Raw genomic sequence first — 24,987 nt, 5'->3', positions numbered from 1 at the left:
TTTGAAAACCCTGCATGATTTACACACTATCGATTATTTTGTAGCCTAATCGATATTCTATGGACATTATCTCCTACATATTAGTCATTGTGATAATATTAATCTGTTGTTACACTAGGGTGCATGCATTTATTTTGATACTGAGACTGTAGTTGGCTATTCAACATAACTGTATAGGAATCACAGAACTATTCCATGTACCCCATTTACAATCGTGGACCTAGACCAAACAATGTTGTCATAATGTGTGTCTCTGACCCAAGTGTTTAAGACTATGTGCCCAGATCAAAGCAACCCTACCCGTCCCACTTGAAGGACCACTACATGACCAGGTAACTCTGTGGTGATCCGCAACTTCCAGATTCCAGGGACTGTTCCAGATCCTCCTCACCACGGCAGCAGCAGATAAGGTGGCAGAACGACCAACGTGGGTACATGCATCTCATTGACAGAAAGTCCCCAACCTTCCAGAGGAACGGAAAAACGTCAACGACGGAGAATCATCGGACGTGAACTGAGATCACTATTCTAACGGAGGAAAAGATTGGTCACGGTTCTGTGATCATCTTCCTCATTACCATCGCTATCGTCCTGTTGATTACCCAACATTGGAACACAGTTCCACAGCCGGAAATAACAGCCGCTCCGCCAATCCACTCTCACTTACACCAGATCCAGAAGAGGAGCCCCAAGTGAGAAATGAACATTCTGTCACTCATGTAGTCCACCCATGGTCATATGTTGACACCACTAGATGAGTGGAAACCGCCTAATGATGTTGAGACATTGAGATGTTGAGATGTGAAATGTTTGTCTAATTATGTTTATCCTTACTTATAGGATGTGTTAGTCGATATGTTCACACAATGAATTTTGTTCTTGGCCTTTTTAAGTGATAACCATATCTTAATCTGCATAGCATTATGGATTTATGGAATCTCTCCATGTTCATTTATTCCATAATCTAATTCATGATTTTTTTGTTTTCTAGTTTGAATTGAGAAGGGCTCCACACAGGATTTTTTTCCTCAGTGGGACTTGTTTTCAATGCATTGTCATTGTATAGTGTTGATAAACCCTTATCGGTCTTATAATCTTCTCTTGTTAAATGTGGGAAGAGAGTTTTGGCCAATTTGAGGTGGAGATGCCATGGGATTTTGTCTGGGATGTTCTTTTATTTTTATCTTTTATATTTTTGGTTATGAGTTTTTATGAGATGTGTGTTTCTTCTTGGGGTATCTCTGTAGTAAAATTGTATTGTATTCAATTGATATGTCATTTTATATTGCGTCAATTATATAAAGTGCTAGCGTTATTGCATTTTCCTTTAGGTATTGTTCCAGTAGGAACAAAATGAGGGAGTGTGAGAGAAAAATGCAAATGATCAATTCTTTGAATGATGTTTTACATGTTTTATATAGGACAATAACATTTTGACTGTTAAATCATTGTATGAGAGAAACACCCAGGGATATGATTGGGGGGTATAGTCCTGTTAATGACAAGCTGACCAATCGGACACAACCTCTCATCTCTATATAGACCTCTTCAATAGAACCAAGGGCACACTGATCAGATCACTGTTTTGAAGTACTCTGTATCTTTCTCTTTTATTCTGCAAAATAAATGTCCTTAATACTCTTAGTTTGTTTTCCTCTAACGGGCAGATTAACTTCACCGTCCACGCGGTGTGAATTCCTCAACACTATCTGTCTCTCTTTTTTTGCTGTCCGTCTGTCAGTCTGTCTGTCAGCCTTCTTGTCGGCACAGAGATCTGGAGCTTTGCTGTCATGTAGAGCCGATCAATGACTCATCGGCAGCGGGGCTGGCTTTAATCAACGGCTGCATCTATAATTCATATGCCGGGGATTCATCATCATCACCACGCGCCACCTAAACAGCGGACTGGGTTCTGACAGCTGTCAGAGCGCGTGGGGGTTTGGGGCAGCTGTTTTGGACCACCAGCTTCGTGTCTCCTGCTTCCACATGATACGCCGCTCCCCGCCTTTGTACATCCCAGGGAATTATCCCGTGTCACAATCTGTAACCCCCTTAAATTTTTATGCTTCCAATCTGTGCACATGTGTTGTATTTCACCGTCTTATTGAATATGCTGGTTTTTGGGGGTCATAGTTGATGACTTCACCAAAATCAAGCCTAACATCGAAGATTGAACATCTAGCTAAATTATTGACGTTAAGAGCTCTGCCGTGACAGACAAAGGTATTACTATGTATATATACATTACTATATACAGTATATATATATATATATATATATATATATATATATATATATATATATATATATATATATATATATATATATGTGTGTGTGTGTGTGTGTGTGTGTGTGTGTGTGTATGATATATGTATTACTATATATCATCAAAGCCAAATGGCTACTCAGCAATACAAAATTCCTGGCCCCATACGATGTTCACATTCTGTTTCTCACTATCTGTATCTAAATCTGTCTGACTTGTATTCTGTCCCTTCGCCTCTGCTCTTTGCATTATGGAAGTTCAGTTTATTTAAAGATAATATCAGCACCTACACAGTGGCTGAAATGCAAGAGGGTGGCTGTGTGAAATGTCATATGTGTTGGCGGAGCGGTGGTGTGTGCGTGCGTGCGTGCGTGCGTGCGTGCGTGCGTGCGTGCGTGCGTGCGTGCGTGCGTGCGTGCGTGCGTGCGTGCGTGCGTGCGTGCATGCGTGTGTGTGTGTGTGTGCGCGTGTGTGTGTATGTTCAAGTTAAAGTTCAAGTTCAAGGGATTATTTGTCACATACATATGGTCATACATATTATGTATGTGCATACCTGGGTCTGTGGTGTCCCAAATGTCCCAATTATTGATTCATATATAATGTCAAATCAAGAGAAGAAATTAAAACTTGAGGGTGATATTGAAGTGTCCTCTTCTGTGTGTGTCTGTGGACCATAAGCCTTTGGGCTGCCCTGCACTGGCCCACACATCGCATCTCTTGGGTGCCAGTACCTCATTGCAGTCGATGCCGTTGTTGACAGACCAGGTGGTCTGGAAGTACTCCAGCATGCGCTGCTTGAGGGTCTTGGGCAGGCGATGGACCCGGATGAAGTCCTTGAGGTCTTTGGTTTTGGTGTGGTACTGGGACCAGCGCGAGTACATCCTCTGGATAATGGCCGTCACGTTACCGAACACCAGGGCATGCATCAGTGCTGAATGTGGGAGAGAGTGAATTAGGGAGAGGTGGATAGATTGATTTGAGATCGATTGACAGGATTGGGAAGTTAAAAAAATAAAAATCAGCTAACAATTTTCAAAAACTTGTTACCATTTCTCCTCCTCTTCCACTGTTCTAATGTAATATTATAACCCGTTAAGCAGGACACAGGAAGAGCAGAGAGAAGGAAATTTGCTCCTTTATTTACTCTGATGGGGCAATAATCCAATTCCCCCCCCCGAGCGCATCACGTTTGACCTATGCTCAGCCATAAATCTAAACAGGCGCTTTGTGAGTTTGTTTTCATTTCACACCAACACACTGATGGCATGGTGTTTGTGTGTGTGTGTGTGTGTGTGTGTGTGTGTGTGTGTGTGTGTGTGTGTGTGTGTGTGTGTGTGTGTGTGTGTGTGTGTGTGTGTGTGTGTGTGTGTGTGTGTGTGTGTGTGTGTGTGTGTGTGTGTGTGTTTGTTTTTCAAGGACTGTTTTTGCCTCCAGGCAGTGAGGGACATTTAGTATTTAGCAGAGCCAGTGTGGGGAGCGTCCCTCCTGAGAGCGCCCTGCCACCACGACCTCCCTCCATCCTGAAAAAAACACAAACCCAGTTTTGTCCAATCCAGCTAGAACCGGATCAATCCAACCTGACAGAGCCCATCGAATATAGACAGTTTATATCTACCAATCACTGGTTAATGATAAAAAATAAGGGGAATTTATGTCTTTGCCCAGGCACTTGGTGTCTGGGGTACACAGAGTGGACTGTAACAACTCAAATTAAATCCAATAATTATTTTCCTTCTCCTGAGGCTGCATTCATTTCACCTGCTCTCACTCTTCACGTTTGCATGTTGTTTTGCCCACGGTGGCTGAATTGTGTCCAGATACGATAGCTTTAGAATCTCAATGTGGGTTTAAGAAGTATAAGATCCGTACTATATCTACAATTTCACCTTTAGAAATTGAATTTTCACGATGTACATGATGATCACATTAGGATCACATTTTGATCTAATTGTCAGAAGAAGAAAAAACATGAGACACCTGCCTTTCTATCATCGTGCCAGCATCACCAAAGCAACATCATGTGTACATGTAATCCAGGAAAATCAAACTAGGATCTGCATACAATGCACATGTTCTTCATGCAGCCAGCCATCTCTCCCACCATCTCCCAAACCGTGTCTTAGGGTTTAGATCTAGACTTTTTTTGTTGTTTTTTTATTGCTCCATCACAACTCCCTTTTCCAACAAATCACCTTTTATGCCGAGGTGAAAAGGCGGTCAGAGTAAAAAAACTAAACTTAGTAACTAAACTTAGAGATATTTAATGCCTTTGGGCCTAATCCAATGATGACCAATGTAGATGTATTTAATAAGCTTTTGAAAATGTGTGTGTGTGTGTGTGTGTGTGTGTGTGTGTGTGTGTGTGTGTGTGTGTGTGTGTGTGTGTGTGTGTGTGTGTGTGTGTGTGTGTGTGTGTGTGTGTGTGTGTGTGTGTGTGTGTGTGTGTGTATATATTTGGTGGAGGAGCTTGGGGATTTTGATAGAGCACCGTGTGTGTTGGCTAGGGTCTTATGCCCACCTCCGATGAGCATGGTGCAGATGGAGAAGATCTTCTCGATGTCAGTGTTGGCAGACACATTGCCAAAGCCCACGCTGGTGAGGCTGCTGAGGGTGAAGTAGAGCGAGGCCACGTAGATGCTGCGCAGGGTGGGGCCGCCCTCTGTCCCGTTCGCGCCCGCCACAAAGTTGTAGGGGGTCTCCAGACGCCGCCCTAGCTCATGGAGCCACCCTGGGGCAGAAGGAGAGAGGGAGACAGAAAGGGAGGTGGAGAGGGACGGATAGGTGATGATGCAAAGATAAATAAGCAATCGTAAAGGAAGGGGTCCAGATAGATGGGTGGGTGAAAGGATGAATGGATAGGTGGAACAATGGATAGATTCATTGTGTAAAAGTTGTATTGAAGGTCAAAATGATCAATGGATGGACTGATGGATGGATGGATGGATGGGTGGATGGATGGATGGATGGATGAATTAATGGATGAATGGATGGATGATGAATTGATGAATGGATAATTAATGGATGGTGATAGATGGATGGATAAATCAATGGATGCTTGGATGGATCATGGGCAGACAGACGGACGGATGGATGGATGGATGGATGAATAGATGGGTGGGTGGATGGACAGATGGATGGATGGATGGATGGATGGATGGATGGGTGGACGGATGGGTGAACGGATCGATGGATGGATGGATGGATGGATGGACGGATGGATGGACGGATGGATGGATGGATGGATGGATGGATGGTAAATTGCTTATTTTTAGCATTTTGCCTACATTGATCATTTCACAAGAGTTGTTTTCTGTTCTTAAAGCATCATCTGTTACAGCTCTGCAGTGATAATGGAACAGGCACCCTTTAAACCTCTTTCTTCAAGACATTCTAATGCGGTACAGCGTTCAGCTTAGCTAGGAAATTTGACGCAAACTAGCTTTCAAAAATAGGTGGAAATTCTAAACCGTTTCTCCACCTGTTTTCCAAGCCAAGCAGAGATTTTTTATTCTAGTTGTGGATGTCGTTGTTGCTATAATCAATGCTTTTTTTTCCATTAACGCTAAGGAAATAGGAACAAACCAATATTTTACTTTCCGGATGGTCGGTAGACACAAAAACGCTCGTTTCTGATTGTTTCTTTTTTTTGGGCAGAAAATTGCCTGACATTATCAAAGGTTAAAAGGATTTTCAACATTATTTGTCGTCTCCCTGCCCAAACACGCATGCTTCAGTCTACAACAGCAACAAGTTGTTAACAGCACCTCCAGGTCCGCATGGGGATTCAAGAGATGTCACGGTGTACTATAAACCTTGGAGAGCGGCTGTCTCCACAACGGCACTAAAACAGTTATCAACATCTGGCCAAGCCTGCGCCGTGTCCACAGCAGCGCACTCCTGGAAACGCGCGGCCGGGTCGTATCAGATGCCTGGGTTACAGAACTGATCTCCTGTCAGTCCAGGTGGCACCAGGCAAGAAGATACACATAGCGTCTCTGGCTGACATTGAAGAATGGTAATTGGAGAGAAGTTCCCCCAATAGCCCCGTGACACTGACACGGTGTCTGTTTAAGTATAGCATAATTAAGACACAACACATTAATCCTGCTGGGCACTATGCGCCTGATACACTGACCCACAATCATTTTATGACACTGAAGCACAGTAATTGGCGAAAGTGAGAAAAATAATCTGCATCCTTCTCATGACCCAGTCGATACCGACCCAGGACCAGTTTGGAGACACCGGGGTGAGGTAATTGCAGGGCTTGGTGCAGCTCATCGATACTGACCAGGAATCAGCCCTGAGGGGCCTCATTATGTGCCGGATCTGGAGGCTGAGAGGCTGAGAGGGAGTGCGGGCGGCTCTCCGTCATTAATTAAAATGCAAATCACTCCAATCACTCTCAACAAACCCACAAACACCCTGTGTGCGTGTCTTCATGGTCATATTCCGCTGCTGACCCCTCATTTAGGAATCACAAGGAGATGCACACTGTTTACATGACTGCGGTGCTCATTAGAGAGATACTTTGATGACGCGAGCATTGCTGAAGTGAAATCTCAGCACAGATCTTTACTTGGGTTCGCATCACAAATACAAAAGTTGTGTGTGTGTGTGTGTGTGTGTGTGTGTGTGTGTGTCAAGTGGCACGGAAACATGCCGTTGTGAAATCCTTCTCCTGAGTGAACCAATGCAGTCCTTTCACCACCAATCGTCGTGCTTGAGCTCAGTTCAGCTTGGTTCCAGTTAAGCCCGTCGCCCTGCAATTGAAAAGCTAGAACGTTATTGTATTGTTCTTCCCCATCCCTAAAAAGATACTGCAACAGGGCACACATTGGAACATTCCTAGAATGCACATGATCCTGAGAAAGGACAAAGACAACAGACACTGGTGTCAGAACCCCCTCACCCCTTCCCCTCTCCTCTCCTCTCCTCCACTGTTCTCACCTCTCCCTCCCTCTCTGCTTTATGTTCCTTCTCTTCCTTTCATATTGTCGCCTGTTAGCGCCTTGCACATCTGGCTCGTGTTATCATCTTTTCTGATAAGCGCCCCCCCCCCCCGCCTGCATCTGCGTACTCACCAATTTCCCAGGCGACGGCGTTGGCCTCCATCTCCTTCTTGCCGAGGACGAACCAGATGCAGGCCATCCAGTGGGCGACCAGCGCGAACATGGACATAAGCAGCGTCAGCACCACTGTGCTGTGCTGTGAGTAGCGGTCCATCTTCTGCAGCAGCCGCAGCAGCCGCAGCAGCCGCACCGTCTTCAGCAGGTGGACCACGGACACCTAGGGGAGCGGGGAGGTGGATACCAGGGCAGCAGGTGTGGTTTTAATTGTGACCGGTTTGTTTACCAACAACCTAAATGCCAGTTTCTTGATTTAACGGCACCGCGTCAATAAATGGCGACTGGGACGGTACAAACTGGTACAGATCACATATTCTGCATGGGACCGGTCTGAGGTGGTGAAAAGTGTGAATCCCTGACTCATGATTGAAAGCAGTGTAAAGCGCCACGACACAGCAGTTACATCACAGGCAATTGATTGTCACTTTATTTTTCCTTTCCTTTGTTGCCAATGTCATCATCATCATCATTTTCACATCTCCGCAGCCACGGCGGACGGCGAGATATCTCAATCTGCGGCGAGTGGTGATTAAATGGCGCCACAACATTTCATTCCTTGACATTTGAGGGTGTTCCACTGGAGGCGATAGAGAGAGAGATAGATAGATAGATAGATAGATAGATAGATAGATTGTGATGTTCTAGACATCTAGACAAGGAGACCTCAGAGAGTTTGCAAAATAATTTTCTGAGAGAGAAGCGAGTGTGAAAATACAGATGTTAATTGAAAAGTGCTGTGACAATGAATGCCGGTCTCTCTCTTTGACAAACTGTAAATGCTCACAGCAAGACCCAACAGACTGTTTCATCCAAACACACACACACACACACACACACACACACACACACACACACACACACACACACACACACACACACACACACACACACACGTACACACAGACACCGCATCTCTGAAAGGAACAAACTGATTTTCCATAGACCCCTGTTACTTCCTCTTGATCTTACTTGCGCTACTGTAGATGCTCCTCAGGATAGTTTCTTCAATTACAGAGCAGAAAACACTTGGAACACAAGTAAAAAAAAAAAGACAAGGTGGGTGGGAAAGATGGTGGGTGTTGGCGGAAAAAGCGAGAAGCATATGGGGGGGTATAGGGGCCGGAAAGTGGGACAGGGAAAGCCACATAGCAGCTGGAATGAGAGCGAGAGAGAGAGAGAGAGAGAGAGAAGGGTTATCCAAATGGGGTGAGGCCTATAGGAGGTGTTGGATGTGTTCCGGTCTGCATGTGAGTGTACTTTTATATTTATTTTTAAAGATATATATTTTTTTGGCAATTTCATGCTTTATTTGATAGTGACAGTGTGGGGAGAAAGGGAGGGCAGGGGACAGAGAGAGAGGGGATGACATGCAGCAAATGGCCTTGTGCCGGAATCGAGCCCGGGCCGCTGCAGTAAGGACTCTTTGCTTCGTATATGGTGTGCTCCACCCGGCGAGCTACCGGGGCACACCCTTTCATATTTATTTTTTACACACTTCATACGGTGAGTAATTGAGGTCTGGAACAGCATGAGGGGTAATGAACCCCCCTCCCAAAGAACCCCATCTCCGGCTCCTCCATCCATCAGCACCACCCCACCCTGCGTCTCTTTCTAAGGAGAGAGCGAGCTCTGTCAGGCCCCCATCCAACATCCAAACACTCACCCCCTCCATCTCATTTCAACTTTCCTGCTGTCTTTAAGACTATGAGCATGAGTGTGTTTGTACAGTGTGTGTGTGTGTGTGTGTGTGTGTATGTGTGCGTGCGTGCGTGCGTGCGTGCGTGCCTGCGTGCGTGCCTGCGTGCGTGTGTGTGTGTGTGTGTGTGTGTGTGTGTGTGTGTGTGTGTGGTTTTTTGTTCATGCAAAAGCGCACCGTTGTCTTTCTCCATGCTTTCTCCATTCTCCATGATCCTTAAACCCCAACAAGCCAATCACGGCGGTGGCAAACTGACAAGGCCTCCGGGCCGCAGAGACACATTCATAACGCCCTGCTAATCACTGCAGCCATAAAGTATTAATAACGATATGCGCCGCCTCACTTCGACTTAATGATGCTGTCGCCGGCTGTGATCACTACATCCATCACCTGTCTGCTGACCTCTCGGCTTAGCTCATCTCAGTTCTGTTCAGTTCGGTTAAGTTCAGTTTAGTTTGGATTTGGCTTGGTTACATGAGAATAAGATTTTAGCATTTAAATCTTGTAAACTCTAACCAAGATGAATTTACTCTAGATTAGGTTGGTTTCGGAACCAAAGCCAGAGCGCATCGATAGCATACAATAGGATAGAGAGAAAGGCAGAATAAATTAAAATGTATTTTACCAATACCTTCGTGGATCTAAATGATTTCTGGCTGCCAGGACCACACATCACTGTAGTCCCGGTTCACACAATCAAAGAACGGAAAGGAGAGGAGAGGAGATACCCCTTATGTGTAAAAAGAAAATGACAATGAAAAGGTGAATATTCCAATAAATACTTGTAAATGGTGTTTTTACATCAGTTTTAAGCCCCTTCCCACGTGTACTCAAATCTCAAAAAGTCGTTCCATAAATTTCCCCATTATCGACCTTGCATAATTTCCAGGAAAATGCCGGTACGGCTGTGAATGGAAGTGTGTGGGAATGGAATCACTAACATTGCCATAAAGTAGGGGTGGGGCCAAATCCAAATACTGGCAAAGCACAAAATGTGAGTTTTTACAAATATTGATTTTATACAAATGTTTAAACAGTTATTTGTTTTGGGGAAGAAAAACAATCCGGAAAAATCCAGAAAACTGGCCAATCCGAACAGTGGTGCTCAGCTGAAAGACGAGAAGCTTTAACACGTCTAGTCTACGTCTATGTCTATAAAGTCACGTCTTTATATTTTAAAATGGCCTTATTTTTCATCTCAAAAATGTCACTCAGACACTACCTGTGTCTTTTACAGTTAGGGGTGCAGTGCGGGGACATCGGCCACAAGTGCTTCACGTTCCCTGCCGGCTGCACCTCAGCGTGGAGGCGAGCGGACAGGGAGAGGTAGAACAGGTGGAGAACATTCCTTTTCCACCGAGGCAGAGAGCATAGGATAGGTTGGAAATGATCACACCGATTTAATAAAACTGGGTTAGGGTTATTGCATCCAGGGCTCTGTCCCGGCTCTGTCAGCAGAGGGAAGAGTCCCCCCGGGAGGGGCAGGGAGACGAGAAGTGAAGCGCTGGTGAGCTGGACAAAAACTGGACATAATGCACTAACCCTAACCCATTACGTACTGTATTTGCAACAGTCATCTAATGTGGGAACAGACTCCATACAGAACTTCTCCGTAAATGAGGCCAATGTGTGTATGACTATCGGATATTTTTTATCCAGAAATGTCACAGGTTCCACATGGGAAAGAGGCTTTAGTTAGCCAGCTATCTAGCTCGACTTGGTTATTGTACAGTAAGGCACCTATGAAACCTCACACAGTACAGAGTATAACTAGGTATAGAATATGACTAGGCGCATGATACGACACCCCTGGTCGTGGGGAAACAGGAACATTCTGGTGGTGAGTTGAAAAAATAAAAGAGAACTGTCAATACAAAAGGGAAAAGCAGGGCACATCACTGGGGTCCTATAGCTCATTTTGGTGAGAAATGGCCTGTGGCCTCCTCTGAGAGCCACACGGCGGTCGGTGCCTGGCAATTACTGGCCCGGCACGCTGCTTCCTGGAGGAGGCCACGGCTCCTCCGCCGTCCACGTGCCCAAATCCTGATCCGCCGGGAGTGCCTGGCATTTCCATTAATAAAGTCCAGGAGAACCAAGTGGGGCCCGATCGCCCCGAGCACCCTGTCGTAGCGCTACAGTAGGCGATGCCCCCCATCCACCCAGCCCTCCAGACACCATCCGGTCTTTACCTGGCCCACATCTGTTTCAGTGCTGCTTTGCTTTCAATTCAGCTCTGATTCTTTCCACTTATTTCACTGTCAGGTTTCCTGTTATTCATCTATCAGCACCTTCATGCAAACAAAGTTAGGTAGCGTGCACATGTCCCTTCCTTCCTTCTGTTCATTTTTGGTTTGTTTTTTTATATTTATTTTCTATTTTCTATTTATTTCTCTACTCCTCTCTGTTCATACAATACTGTGTATATTTGTGTGTGTGTGTGTGTGTGTGTGTGTGTGTTTGTGTGTGTTTGTGTGTGTGTGTGTGTGTGTGTGTTGTACTATAGTATGAGTGAGAAAAGAGCTACACATTCGATACATCTAATCCAAATTGAAGTTTATGTACATCCACCCAATATACAGTACTGGGCAAATTTGCTATTTCGGTTACAGTGGCTGACCTAAAATTAACTGCTGCACGAAAAGCACTCAGATATTCTCTGTCTCCCAATTAGAGATGGGAAAGGCAAACGCTTCCTGGGGCAAAGTGAACCAAATCCCCCGAACATTAAAGAGCAGCCATTGGGACGTTGAGAAGGAGAGGAATTCCACCTAATGGCTCTTTGTTTCATGCAGTGGTTGGGGGAGAACTGTGTGTTTGACTGCAGCAAACAAGGAAAATAAAAATGGATTTAACGAAATGTTTTGATTGATATGAAATCAATACATTGAGAATCAAAGACGAATGCCTGGGTAGCACGGTCAGAAACAATCCGATGTTATCTGCTGTTATGGAATCTCAAACTGGTCAAACTGGGTCTTCCATGTCGGGTTATATTGTACTGTATGTCCGTTATGAGAAAATCACGGTATCTCAGCCTCACTTAAAGGCAAACTCTATAGACCATTGGAGCAGATTATGAGGTTGTTTCTTCTTCTTTACTTTTCATTTAATATGGAGAATGAAAGGAATTTATTGTTTATTGTATTTTTCCTTTGAGCAAACAAATAGAAGTACATATGTTGTGCTTATTAGTGGTAATTAATAAGCAGGTAATTAGTGCCTACTTGTATGTATGGTTGAATTAACATTGTTATTATTTTTATTGTTATTATTTTATTTTGCCATTTTTTTCTTGTTTATTGTTCATTTTATTATTACTCGTACTGTGCCCGTTCAGAACATGCCTGTTTTGGAATGGGCTGCATTGTAGGGGTGGGCGGGTCGATACGAAAAGTGTCGATAATACCGACTACCCTCACGTTTTGAAGATTGATTCTAGCGTCAATAGGATCGATAGTAAAAAAAAAGGGATCAGTTTCTCTCAATATAGTTCCTCACTAACACTTGCTTGGTGCCCGTCGCTGTGTGGCGAACGGGAGATCCTTTCCGCACGCACGTTACGTAGACGCCCCCACGCGCAACACCAGCAGAGAAGCATGGGGATGGTAGCTCAGGAGGTAGAGCTGGTCGTCTAGTAATCTAAAGGTTGCTGGTTGGATCCCAGGCTCCTCCTGCTAGCATGCTGTAGTGTCCTTGAGCAAGACACTTAACCCCTAATTGCTCCTGATGGCTGCGTCCGTCGGTGTTTGAACAATTGTAAGTTGCTTTGGATAAAAGCGTCTGCTAAATGAAATGGAATGTGAAAGCAATCGGTGAAAGTGATCCGCTGCGTGTCCCCGTTTGCCATTTCTCCAAACCAATAATAACAACTTGTTTTGGGTGATTTTGGCCCTGGTATTACTTGGTATTGGGTCAAAACCAAATTTTGCCGTAGCGCCCACCCCTACTGCACTGTTTCGGAACGGGCTGCACTGCTTCTATACGGGCTGCACTGCGGACGTAAGTGACTCAGTCACACAGCTGTGAAGCCCCGCCCCGCTGCTGCACAGAGTGGAGCGGCACGCTGCTTGCTTGTTTATTCAAAGTTGATTCATATTACACGTGCTGTGTGTCCAATTTGCACCAAATTCGACACTGCACAACCTGTCCTTGGGGCCCAAGGGATACACCCAACTAATGTGATGGAGATCCGATGGATGGTTGTCGAGATAATCAAAGGATTTACATACATACATACATATACATACATACATACATCTACTTTATTCATCCCTCCATCCATCTATTTCTCTTTTTCGTTCAACAGGCTGAATAATGTGAACGTACCATAACTCCTCGAGGTTTATTCTGTACTGGAAGGGGGCGGAGTTACTCACCACACTGACTTTGAAGGCATAGAGCAGGTCGAAGGGCAGCGCCGCCACCAGGTCGATGATGAACCAAGTGGTCATGTAGTGGATGCAGATCAGCCGCGCATCGAAAATCACCTGGCCCGACTTGCTGACGTAGGTGGTGCGAAAATTGAAGACGATGTCTGGAAGTAAGGAGTAGAAGACAGTCAGAGTCAGCTGAGATGAGTTTATATGTAAGGGCCTGACAATGCACACCACAGTACAGACAAATGCTCAAACTACTACCGAAAGGAATACTAGAATACAGAAGCCTATTTAAGACATTTTTGTAGCGGTAAAAAGGCAACATTTAACACCAAATATGTATCAGAAAAAAAACATAACTATCGCCTATCCATTGAGGATTTTCTATGTTTTCAGAGGTCAAAAAATATAGTTTTGTATTGTGATCCTGCTGATAAAAGTAAACACTTTTTCAGACTACCGAAAGGAATACTAGAATACAGAAGCCTATTTAAGACATTTTTGTAGCGGTAAAAAGGCAACATTTAACACCAAATATGTATCAGAAAAAAAACATAACTATCGCCTATCCATTGAGGATTTTCTATGTTTTCAGAGGTCAAAAAATATAGTTTTGTATTGTGATCCTGCTGATAAAAGTAAACACTTTTTCAGACTGTTTAACAAATGGGCAACTACATTTTGGCTATTGTCAAGCATCTCTTTCGGTCTGGTTATCCCGTTGTGAACCACTTTTCATATGTAAAAAAAAAAAAAATCTGTTTCAAACTAAAAATGTAGCTATCAGGCTTGTCAGCAAAATGTTCTCATATTGTTAAACATAGTTCAAATTGTACAAAAAACGTTAGAATTCTGTCAAGATATTCAAGATGGCGTTATTTACATCAAAACAAGACAAACTGTTTAAAAAAACATGTTAAATATAACCCAAAAAAATCATTTCTGTTAATTAATGTTTCCAACTTTCTGGATATCACTTCCATATTATTGAAATATGGGTTATAATTTTTAGGATCAATATCCGTCAATTATAAAATGATTACAATTTGCCAACCATTTTGTCTGAGCCAACGCATGGTTGCCAACCTGTAAACCGCTTCTAAAAAGTTGCATAATATTTCCACCACCACCAACCAATGATGAACAGAATCTCCACGGAGATGTCGCTGACGGTGGTGGTGCGGGTGAGGTCGTCGTCGCCGATGAAGCACACGTTGTACGGCACCGTCACGGCCACGTAGAAGGTGGCGAGCAGGATGAGCCAATCCCAGCCGGCCTTGAAGGTGCTGAAGTGCAGCAAGATGAACTTGGACTTGTTGGCATCCGCCACCTTGTACTCCGGGAGAGCAGGGGGGTCCCCGAAAACATTCTAAGAGGGGACGATGCAAAGATAGAGAGCTGTAGGATCACACTTAAACGCAGATTTACGTATAACTTACTTGAGATGACTCATTTTACCTGTAAATATAAGGTCTCACTAATTAATTTAATCATTATATTATTAATTACTAGGGCTGGGTATTGGGCTGGATCCCACAATTCAAATATTGATTATTATATTATTTTATACATAACGAGAATTGAAGCCACCTTTTCAGTACTCTCTGATGTGCATAACAAAAAATTTTAGTCTAATTCAGAAATGTTTATATTTTATTGTGACTATGGTAAGGAAAATGGCCCCTTAACTTCCAAACAAAGTATTGATATTGCAATTTTCTTATCAATTTGGAAATCGATTTTTTTTAACCCAAACATACTAGAATATGTGACCATTAACTAATTATGAGTGGTGAATTAAAGGGATTTCGCATTCCCGGTCTTTGTCGGAGTTTCATTGGTTGGGTGAGCCATGACCATTTTGCATAGAAGAATTTGCCCAAAAAATTCAGAAGAAAAGTGTACACCTACTTAACTCAATACCTGAATTCATACTTCTTTCCTTGGGCCTTTTCTGCGAAATCAATTTAGTGAAAATGGAATAAAGATCTCTCATGAGCATTTTAGTGGCATTGGCCAGGTCTGTTTGCAGCTCTTTGTCGGTTGATGGGTGTGTCGTAGCTAAAAACCACTGACGCCGGAAGTGTAATCGCACGCAGCAAACACATTCATTGAGTACCGACCCCCAAAAACCAAGGTCGCAAAAGCAGTTCTGCTGCCTGAGAAGCTTGTTCACCTGTTAGTAATGATAACGCGTAAGCAAGGTAATGGAAGATAATTAACATTAGTTATATAATACAAATTCATTGACATTTGTAATTAACATTAGTTATCTAATAGCATATAAAAACACATAAGATTAACTAGCAGCTTCCCGCACCATGTTGCATCAACCATTTATCCATCCTGGAGGTTGGATATTCACAATTCATATTGCCTGGATAACATTTTATCCAGGTAATATTTCAATCCCAAAAGAACTCGGCGTTAATCAGCGCAACGCCTCTTGCTTTACCGATATTTGAATGCCAATAGCTGGGAAACCAGAGGAGCTCAAGCTATCCGACCAAAAACAGTGCCAGTTTGTAAAGGGCCAATATGAAGCTCAATAGCAAAGCTCCATCAGGAAACAAATTGTGCTCAGCTTCGTCCGACCTGGCTGCAGAAAGAGCTGTCGATAGCGGAGGCATGCTGACGGTTAATTCTAACCCGATTTAAGAACAGTGGACTACTGTTTTTAGCGTCCAATAAAATGTCTAATAAAATCACCTAAAATCATCTAATCACATTTCTAATCTCAGAATTTCAAATAAAATTCCAATTAATAAAATACAAAGATAATTTCCAACTCAAGTAACTCAATATGTCTCAAAATAGCTCAAAATAGTGGGCTACACTGCCTAGTGCCTACAATCCAAGTTGACTTAAAAAAAAATCAGTTGATGTGTTGCCATGGTAACAGGCTCTGCTTTTGCCTGCCAAGCAGCAGCTTCCAGCTTTAATATGCAGTGGCTCAGGAGGCACAGGGGGCTGTCTAGTAATCGCACACTTGAGGGTTTGATCCTTGGTTTGATCCTGGTGGCACACTGAACACCTTACTGCTCCTGATGGCTGCGGCAGTGTATGAATAATGGAATCATGGATGCTTTGGGCAAAAGTGTTTGCTAGATGACCAAATGCACTAATACTAGATGGTAAAACTATTGAAATAAATGACTATTGTTTTTACCTCAGAACAGTCTTAGTGTGTGCCTATGCAGTGGAATAAATTGAGTAAATGGAGTAAATGGAATAAATGGACAGTGCCAGTGTTATGCCAACGGTGGCTCCTCTCCAGAGAGGGCTTCAGCTTCCTCTCCACCCAGTTACTACAAATCAGTAACCACAGCCGAGGCTCCTGTGTGTGTATGTGTGTGTGTGTGTGTGTGGGGGGGGGGGGGTGTCAGGTTATCCAACTGTGTGCTAAACCTTGTTGAGTTTGATTTTGCTCTTCTTCTCACGGCTGTGGAGGTGTCCGGAGATGTGGTAGAGGACGGTGCTGCTCCGCATACGGGTCGAGCTGAACGGAGAGCCAGCTTTCACTCGGCCCCATCGGCGCTCTGGAAAGGTGCGGATGACACAAACACACACAGACACACACACAGTTGCCAAACAGTCACCATTTGGCTGATGCACATTAGAACTATGCACATATATTATGAATTTGTTCTGGTGAGATTTGATGCTTTTCCCTGCAGACCATGAGCATAAAATAAAATAAAAAGCTTAACAGTGACAAAAAATGCAAAATAACAAAAATAATAAAATAAAATAAAATAGAATAAAAAAGTGAAGTAACATTTTCAGTTAAAATAAAATAAAATTGGCAAATATATACAAATATCCCCAAAAAAATTATAAATACAAAACAGAAATAGTGCGGTGAAATAAAATAAAACGGTGTTTTAAGTGCGCTTCACACCTAGTCTGTTTTAGTATCTGAAAGTCGGATCCTCCCACTAGTGGTCGTCGGATGAACTGCTTATAAATTTGGCATCCCAAAATATGTCAGGGAAAATGGAAGAGCTTGTCTTTTCCACAACAACAGTGAGTAGTTCACTCAGCTTAAAATTTACCATTTCCCATTAATGAGAGTTTAAAACATATAGTTGGCAATTTGTGAAAAAATACACACAATTAATTTCCATAAAAACAGATGTATTGATTGATTCACCGCCAGATAATTTTTTGTGGCCCGCGAGAGCTTAAAAGGCAAATGATTGTCTTCAAATAAAAGTCTATGCGGCTTTACAGCGTCAAGTGACCGTAAACTTAATCTCCTACAATACATGTCCATTTTATGATTCGCGAAACGACGGCAAGATTGCAGTGTTTCCATATCGTCGTTTAACTAAAGCGGTTTTCTAACGAGTGATGGCGTTGAAAAAGATCTACAAATAATCCCAAAACGTCCAACAAGAGAAAAATTAATGCAGAGGGGAGGCAATTTGATGAAAGATGGGAAAGCGAATACATGTTTGGGCTTCAAGGAGAAAAACCTTGAAGCACATGTATGTCTTCTGTGTTAGCAGGCAGCTTCGCTGATGGAGGAATACAATTCACGTCGGCATTTTGACAACAAACACGGAGCCAAGTATGCGAAGTTTAGCCTCCAAGAAAAACATCTTTGTTGTCCAAGAATTAAAAGGCGGACTGAAATCGCAGCAGAATATGTTTACAAAAGCTACAGCCAAAAATTATGCAGCGGTGAAGGCTAAGCTTTCTTGTGGCAGAAGAAAACCGCCCGAGCTTCCAAGGGTTTTTCAGAGGGTGCATTTTTGAAGCGGTGCACGCTAAAGGTATGTGAGCAGGCGTGCCCCAACCGGATAGAGACTTAAAAAAAATGTCAGTTTGTCTAGAAACACCACCGCAGACCGAGTTAAGGATCTAGCAGGCCATCTGACAACACAGCCGGCCGAGCTTACCTGGCTTTTTCATGGGCTGTTGATGAAAGCACGGACAACACTGATACAGCGCATCTATCCATTTGTATAAGAGGCGTGAATGCAGACTTCATTGTCAGTGAGGAGGTCTTGGATGTAGCTGACATGCATGATTTTTGATGTGGTGGAGAGGTCCGTAAGTAAAACAAAATTACCCTGGGAAAGGCTGGTGGGGCTATCTACCAACGGCACACCTGCAATGTGTGCATCACCTCATCAACTTCACCCAGAACTTGACCAATATAGCTGTGAACTGAGACAACCTGTATTGCTAGTTTGAGTTCATTACATATACGACTTTGTATGTGTAGAAATGTATTCAGTGTGTTTACGGGTGTATGTGTTCACGCAGCCAAACGATTACTGTCATCAAAACCATCTCTCATTAGTTGGATGTATGCCCTCTGCAAGGCTGTCTGCAGCCATTTGTTTTTGTAAAAGCTCACAATTATTTGTTGTACCATAGTTCTGCCCCTCTCAACTGTGACAAAAGTTTTGAACAAAGTTGATGTGATAACTTGTGCTTGATGATATTTGTCTTTGTTATTCACTTGAAAAGTTTGACCTTTGATTGATGGAGTAATGTGGCATTTTTAACCTGATAAATTAAGGAGATTTATGTTATAATAACACAGAGCAATGTTCTTACATATATTATTACATTTATGTAAATGCATGTCCAATATTTGTACACTTGAATAAATAATAATCAAATGCAGAGACAGTTATTCAATATGTTAGGAGTAGCTTAATTTATACAGTCTTACAGTTACAACCGGCTGTTTGAGGGCACCCATATTGCTGATGTGGCCCAGGGTGAATATGAGTTTGACACCATGTTTTAGACGCATCCAGGAGCCTGTAGGAGCGAATGGACTTGCGGCTTGTTCTGGTTGTTTGTCGTATTGTGAATCAGGCTTTATTATCGCTCCACTGCGACTGCTGTTTTATGCAGGAAACACCGAGGCCAGTTTGGTTAGGAGGAAACGTCAGCGATATTAGGGCTGGGGAACAGGAGAGAAAACAGCCTTCAGAGCATCCTCTTAAAGTACGTTAAAGTATTTTGTGCGTGTGTGTGTGTGTGTGCGTGTGTGTGTGTGTGTGTGCATGTGGCCCCAGATGAAAAGAACAGACAGGACCCATCCATAATGCGGTGCAGCCTTGGGGGACACGACACGGCGGGAGCGTGGAGACAGAAACCTACTTATTTTTAGATCTAATGAATTTCCCCTCACTGCTCTAACCAATGGAGGTTAGGTGTGTGTGTGTGTGTGTGTGTGTGTGTGTGTGTGTGTGTGTGTGTGTGTGTGTGTGTGTGTGTGTGTGTGTGTGTGTTGGGGGGGCGGGGGGGGGTTACATAGGTAGTAGGGCAGATTGGGGAAGGAGGGTGGGAGGGAAAGAAAAAGTAATAAGGGGGAACTAAGAAAAATGAAAAAAAAAGTGTGTGTGTGTGTGTATATATATATATATATATATATATATATATATATATATATATATATATATATATATATATATATAATTAACATAAGTGGGAATATTTTTTTTATATATTTTAAAAATATTTAAAATCAGAATTAGAGTCAGTTTATTCCACCAGGTCGATTTACATATACTAAGAATTTGTTCTGGTAAAGTTTTGTGCATTTCACTACAGGTAAAGCATAAAAAAAAATGTAATAGTTCGAAAAAAATTGAGAATATGAAAAAAAAAAAAAAATATATATATATATTATAAATATATAAACTATATATAAAATATTCAATGAATAGATATACTGTATTACTGTATGTTCAATGTAAGCTATTTATCTGTTTTATAAGTTATATGTATATTTATATGTTTAAAACATATAAATATAATTTAATTTTTTCAACATTGTAAAAGGTCTTGCAGAACCATAAACTGAGTTTCAGCCTGTATACTAGTCAGCACACACATTTAAAAAGCTTCAGCATTTTTTTAATATATTTTAAAAATATTTACAATCAGAATTAGAGTCAGTTTATTCCACCAGGTTGATTTACATATACTAAGAATTTGTTCTGGAAAGTTTTGTGCGTTTCACTCCAGGTAAAGCATAAAAAAAAACGTAATAGTTCGAAAAAATTGAGGATATGAAAAAAAACCCTATATATATATATAAATATTATAAATATAAAAAATATATATAAAATATTCAATGAATATATATACTGAATTACTGTATGTTCAATGTAAGCTATTTATCTGTTTTATATGTTATATGTGTATTTATATGTTTAAAACATATAAATATCATTTCATTTTTTCAACATTGTAGAAGGTCTTGCAGAACCATAAACTGAGTTTCAGCCTGTATACTAGTCAGCACACACATTTAAAAAGCTTCAGCATTATAAAGTCACTCTCTTTAACATTACCTCTGACCATTTTCCTGATTGTGCTCTATTTTTTTAATTTATCTACTGTATTGGAAAATTATTCCAATGTCAGTCCCGATGACAACTACAGTAAAACATATTTTCTTCTTAAAACAAGGCACTTCGGCCTTTTCCAATGGAATTTAAGTGCTGTCCTTTACACATCAAGGTGAGGTAGAAAATCGACCCCAAGAAGAAACAAGGGCGTCGGGGGAAGCGCAGAAAGGAGGGAAGACAGGAACGATCGAACGGAAGAAGGGATATTATCGGGAGTGTTGCAGAGCGGTGAGAATAATTAAGATGACCAGGGCGAAGGCAAAGGACCGAGGGGGCTGAGGAAGGAAGAACACAGGAGAACACGGGGATCGGAGAGGAAGATGAGGTTGAGCGGCGGAACGAGCTGAAGGGGACGGGAAGAGGAGGAGAGGAGGAGCGGAGCGGACGACAGAGGTCGGATTTCCCCTTTTTCCGGGAGGAGATACAAGGAGAAGTCACATAGGATTACAGCCAGTTTACTATGGTGTGTGTGTGTGTGTGTGTGTGTGTGTGTGTGTGTGTGTGTGTGTGTGTGTGTGTGTGTGTGTGTGTGTGTGTGTGTGTGTGTGTGTGTGTGTGTCTATAAATGGATGACTATCTATGTATGTGTGTGTGTGTGTGCGTGTGTGTGTGTGTGCGTCCTTGACAGATTTCACCTCCGCAAATGTCCAAATCACTGCTCGGAAACACAAACGCAGACTCGGAACATTAAGTCAACTTCTACTTCAGCACTGGAACAATAAGGTGAAAAAGTTTGAATATCTCCCTTAAAAAAAAGAAAACCTTTCATGTGTCGGGACAGCCCGCTGCATCAGCCCTTTTCTTTTGTATGGAAAGCACTTCGTTATTTTGGCAAAAAATAACTATGTTTGTTGTTCTGCCGTTATTTACAGTAATGAGAGTAATTAGCCAAATCCAGGAGGGGCCGACAACAAGAGATGAGAACAATCAGTTTGCTGACTTAACACACACACACACACACACACACAGACACAGACGCACACAGACGCACACACACACACACACACACACACACACACACACACACACACACACACACACACACACACACACACAGCCTGACCTTCACTCTTCCCTTGTGGGCACCCTTTGTTCTCGACTGAGGTAATGTCCTTAAAGGAAAGCCTTTTAGGAAATGTGTTTCTTTACAGGAGCTGTTTTGTCTTCCATTGTTTGATCTCTGCCTATTAACATCGCTGAAGGTAATTCAAAAGCCTGGAAGGGCAGACGTGAGAGGAGAGGAGTTTGTGAGAAAACGCGCCGTTGGAGCGCTTCCCGCTCCCCACCCTCGGACGCCCGCGCCCGCGCAAACCACGGCGGACGTTGACGTCACTGTGCGGGTGTCGGCCCAAGAACCCGACTGTAAAAAAAAAAAAAAATACATAAAAACGCATTCTTGTGCCAATTGTCAGTAGTGTGGATAAATCTGAGTAAGTTAAACAAATTAAACAAGTTATAGTGGCCGCAACCACATTCTGAACAGACAACTCTTCGATTTTCTTTATTTTGCATGGTTTGAGTTTGGCATCACTCCTGGTAAGATGAACTGCAAACATAGACATACTTAATGTGATAGCAATATAGGAGTGATGAGCTTGAATCCCCCCATTGGATAGAAGAGAAGAGCCCAACAGCAGGATGCAGGGGAGGTGGAGGGAGTGCAACAACACAGCAAAGCAAGCAGGCAGCAAAGCAGGTAGAGCTGGAGCCATTGGCTGCTGAAATAGGCCTGGGCCAAACTATGGCGCGGAAGCGTGTGGCATCGTCACAAAATACACAAAATTAAGAAATGTTGTAAAAGAACGTGTAACAAAAAGTAGGAAACATGAACAGAGAAAATTGACCAAATTTGTGGTAAAGGGGGCAGAGTACTCACATTTATGTAAGTAGTACTGTACCTAGTACGCACTACGCCATTTTGGATGCAGGGGGGCCAAGGGCGTTGTTATGGGGGGGGGAACCATGAATCATTTATGGGACCCTAGCTTGGAAGGGGCCCCTAAATGTTGAGAAAATTATTTTTTTGTTAGACAAAAATGTTGAATCACAATATGTGATGAAAATTAAAATGCATAACCATAATCAGAACAGGCATCTCTACCCCCCCCCCCCCCCCCTCCCATAATGCGCATGGTTTGGTCCATCCTCCATGAGGAGAAAAAAAAATGACAAAAAAAAATAACACTGATCTGACAGTTGCTCCGGCATGTAGCAGCTTTTACAAGAGATAACCACTACCCCCCCCCCTCAAAAAACGAAATTGGGTTTCCAGAAAAGGAAAGTAAGGAAACAGAGAGAGATACAGCAAAATTAAGGAAATAATGGGAAATAATTGAACATTTTCTTGAATTGAAAGACTTGGCTAGAAAGAATGATTTTGAGTGCATTGGAAGGGCATGGTATCAACATACCATACCCTATACCCATGCCATACCGCAAATACGTCAGGGAAAGTGAAGGGAGTTCAAGCACACATACTGCAAAATAATCCCCCGGCCACATACTCACCTTGCGCCTCCTATACTCTTAATCTTGTGGGTGTTCATGCAGCTCAGTTGTCCTCAGAAGTATCAACCTTTTTTGCCTGTGTGAAACGTCTTTACAATCTGTTCAGTGCCAGCCCAGAGCGATGGGCCATTCTCAAGGAAAGGACCGGCTGCTGTCTTAACCGCCTTTCAGACGATGGAGTGCGTGATTGCTGCGGTCCGACCAGTGGCAACTAATTTACCCTCTATTATCGAGGCCCTAGACATGCTTCTGACATGCTTCTACCTGCAGCCTGACCAAAAAAAACAAATCTGCGGCAAAAAGTCTGTAAAGCCACTTCATGTCTTTCAAAGCAATATTCCTGCTCACTTTCTGGGTTAAGGTTTTGCAATGTGTTGAAAATAGAAGCATAATTCCAGTCAGGAAATACGTATTTCTCTGGACCCTGAAGCAGCTCACATTAAGGCACTACAAGAACAAATGCTGGCCAAATGCGTAATCAATGGGACGCTCTTCTGCCAGAAGCCGCCATGGTGGCAAATGAAATGGGGGGTGAATAGTCAGTTTCACAGTAAACAGAGGAGCCGCCAGAAAAAAATAAAATGTTTCCCTGATGAGACTGAAGATGACATAGCAAATGAACAGAAGCCAGACACTGGATTTCACAACACAGTGTTTTATGTGTCTCTGGATAGTATATCAGTAATTTGGACATGCGGTTCCACAAAATTGCAGCTATACACAAGGAGTTTTTTCACCAATACTTACATTTAGGAAAATGACTGAAAACCAAATTCATGTATCTTCCCACAAATTGAGAAACAAGTACTCCAAAGATCTCACAGATGGATTTGAAAATTTAGTGCGAGATCTAAAGACGATATATGGTGCCACCTTTTCAGATGGTCCTTCTCTTGTAGCGCTCCTAAATGCCATCTACAAGATGCAGCTGCAGAGCATTTTTGGTAGAGGTGTGCATTGCACTGAGACTCTTCTGTACAATGGCTGTAACAGTTGCTGGAGGGGAACATGCCTTGAGTAAGCTGAAACTTATAAAGAACTATCTAAGATCTACAATGTGCCAAGACAGGTTGAACAGCCTTGCAATCCTTTCAATTGAAAATCAGTTAGCTAGAAAAATTAAACTTTAAAGAAATTTTAAATGAGTTTGTTCACAAGAAGGCTCAATGCCGGGCTCTTGGTGCAATGTAACCTCTGAGTTTTGTTGACAGGGAACAAACACAAGAATAAATGCCTTAACATGTTCTACCCAAGCCTGCCCGGGAATGGTCAAAATACTGTTTCATAGTATTTTCTGCTATGGTCTATCTCCTGTTGAACTTACTCAGGAATGCCCACATAATGTCTTGACACCACAGTTGTATTTTCACAGATGCTTGTATTCTGTAGGTACCACATTTATGCCTGCAGTCCACATAGTTCAGGATTTTATTTTATTTTAGGTATGTTATTTAGACATGTATTTTGGAAGTATGGATAGGGCAGAAGAGAGTTGTATTGTAGCCTTGTTTAGAAGAATAAGTCATAAATTCTTTAATCTGAAACATGGATCATTGGTCATTTCATCAATAAAACTGACTGCAATACCATATATTAAAAATAAGTCATCAATTGTGTAGTTATTTATAAT

At 42.5% G+C, this 24,987-nt stretch overlaps 1 protein-coding gene across 1 annotated transcript in view; it reads right to left on the bottom strand.

The window, feature by feature from the left end:
- kcnh8 (potassium voltage-gated channel, subfamily H (eag-related), member 8) overlaps positions 1-24,987 on the bottom strand; it is a gene marked incomplete at both ends in the record, with an annotated part of 58,987 nt that overhangs the window by 17,771 nt on the left and 16,229 nt on the right. The window contains 6 exons of the mRNA XM_080019257.1: positions 2,998-3,197; positions 4,785-4,994; positions 7,351-7,555; positions 13,468-13,625; positions 14,602-14,836; positions 16,876-17,006. Of these exons, the coding sequence (XP_079875383.1) occupies positions 2,998-3,197; positions 4,785-4,994; positions 7,351-7,555; positions 13,468-13,625; positions 14,602-14,836; positions 16,876-17,006 (1,139 nt within the window). The remainder of the gene's footprint in view (positions 1-2,997; positions 3,198-4,784; positions 4,995-7,350; positions 7,556-13,467; positions 13,626-14,601; positions 14,837-16,875; positions 17,007-24,987) is intronic.

The sequence above is a fragment of the Zeus faber genome, assembly GCF_960531495.2.
Source record: "Zeus faber genome assembly, chromosome: 1".
NCBI classification, from domain to species: Eukaryota; Metazoa; Chordata; class Actinopteri; order Zeiformes; family Zeidae; genus Zeus; species Zeus faber.
This window is presented reverse-complemented; position numbering and strand designations above follow the sequence as displayed.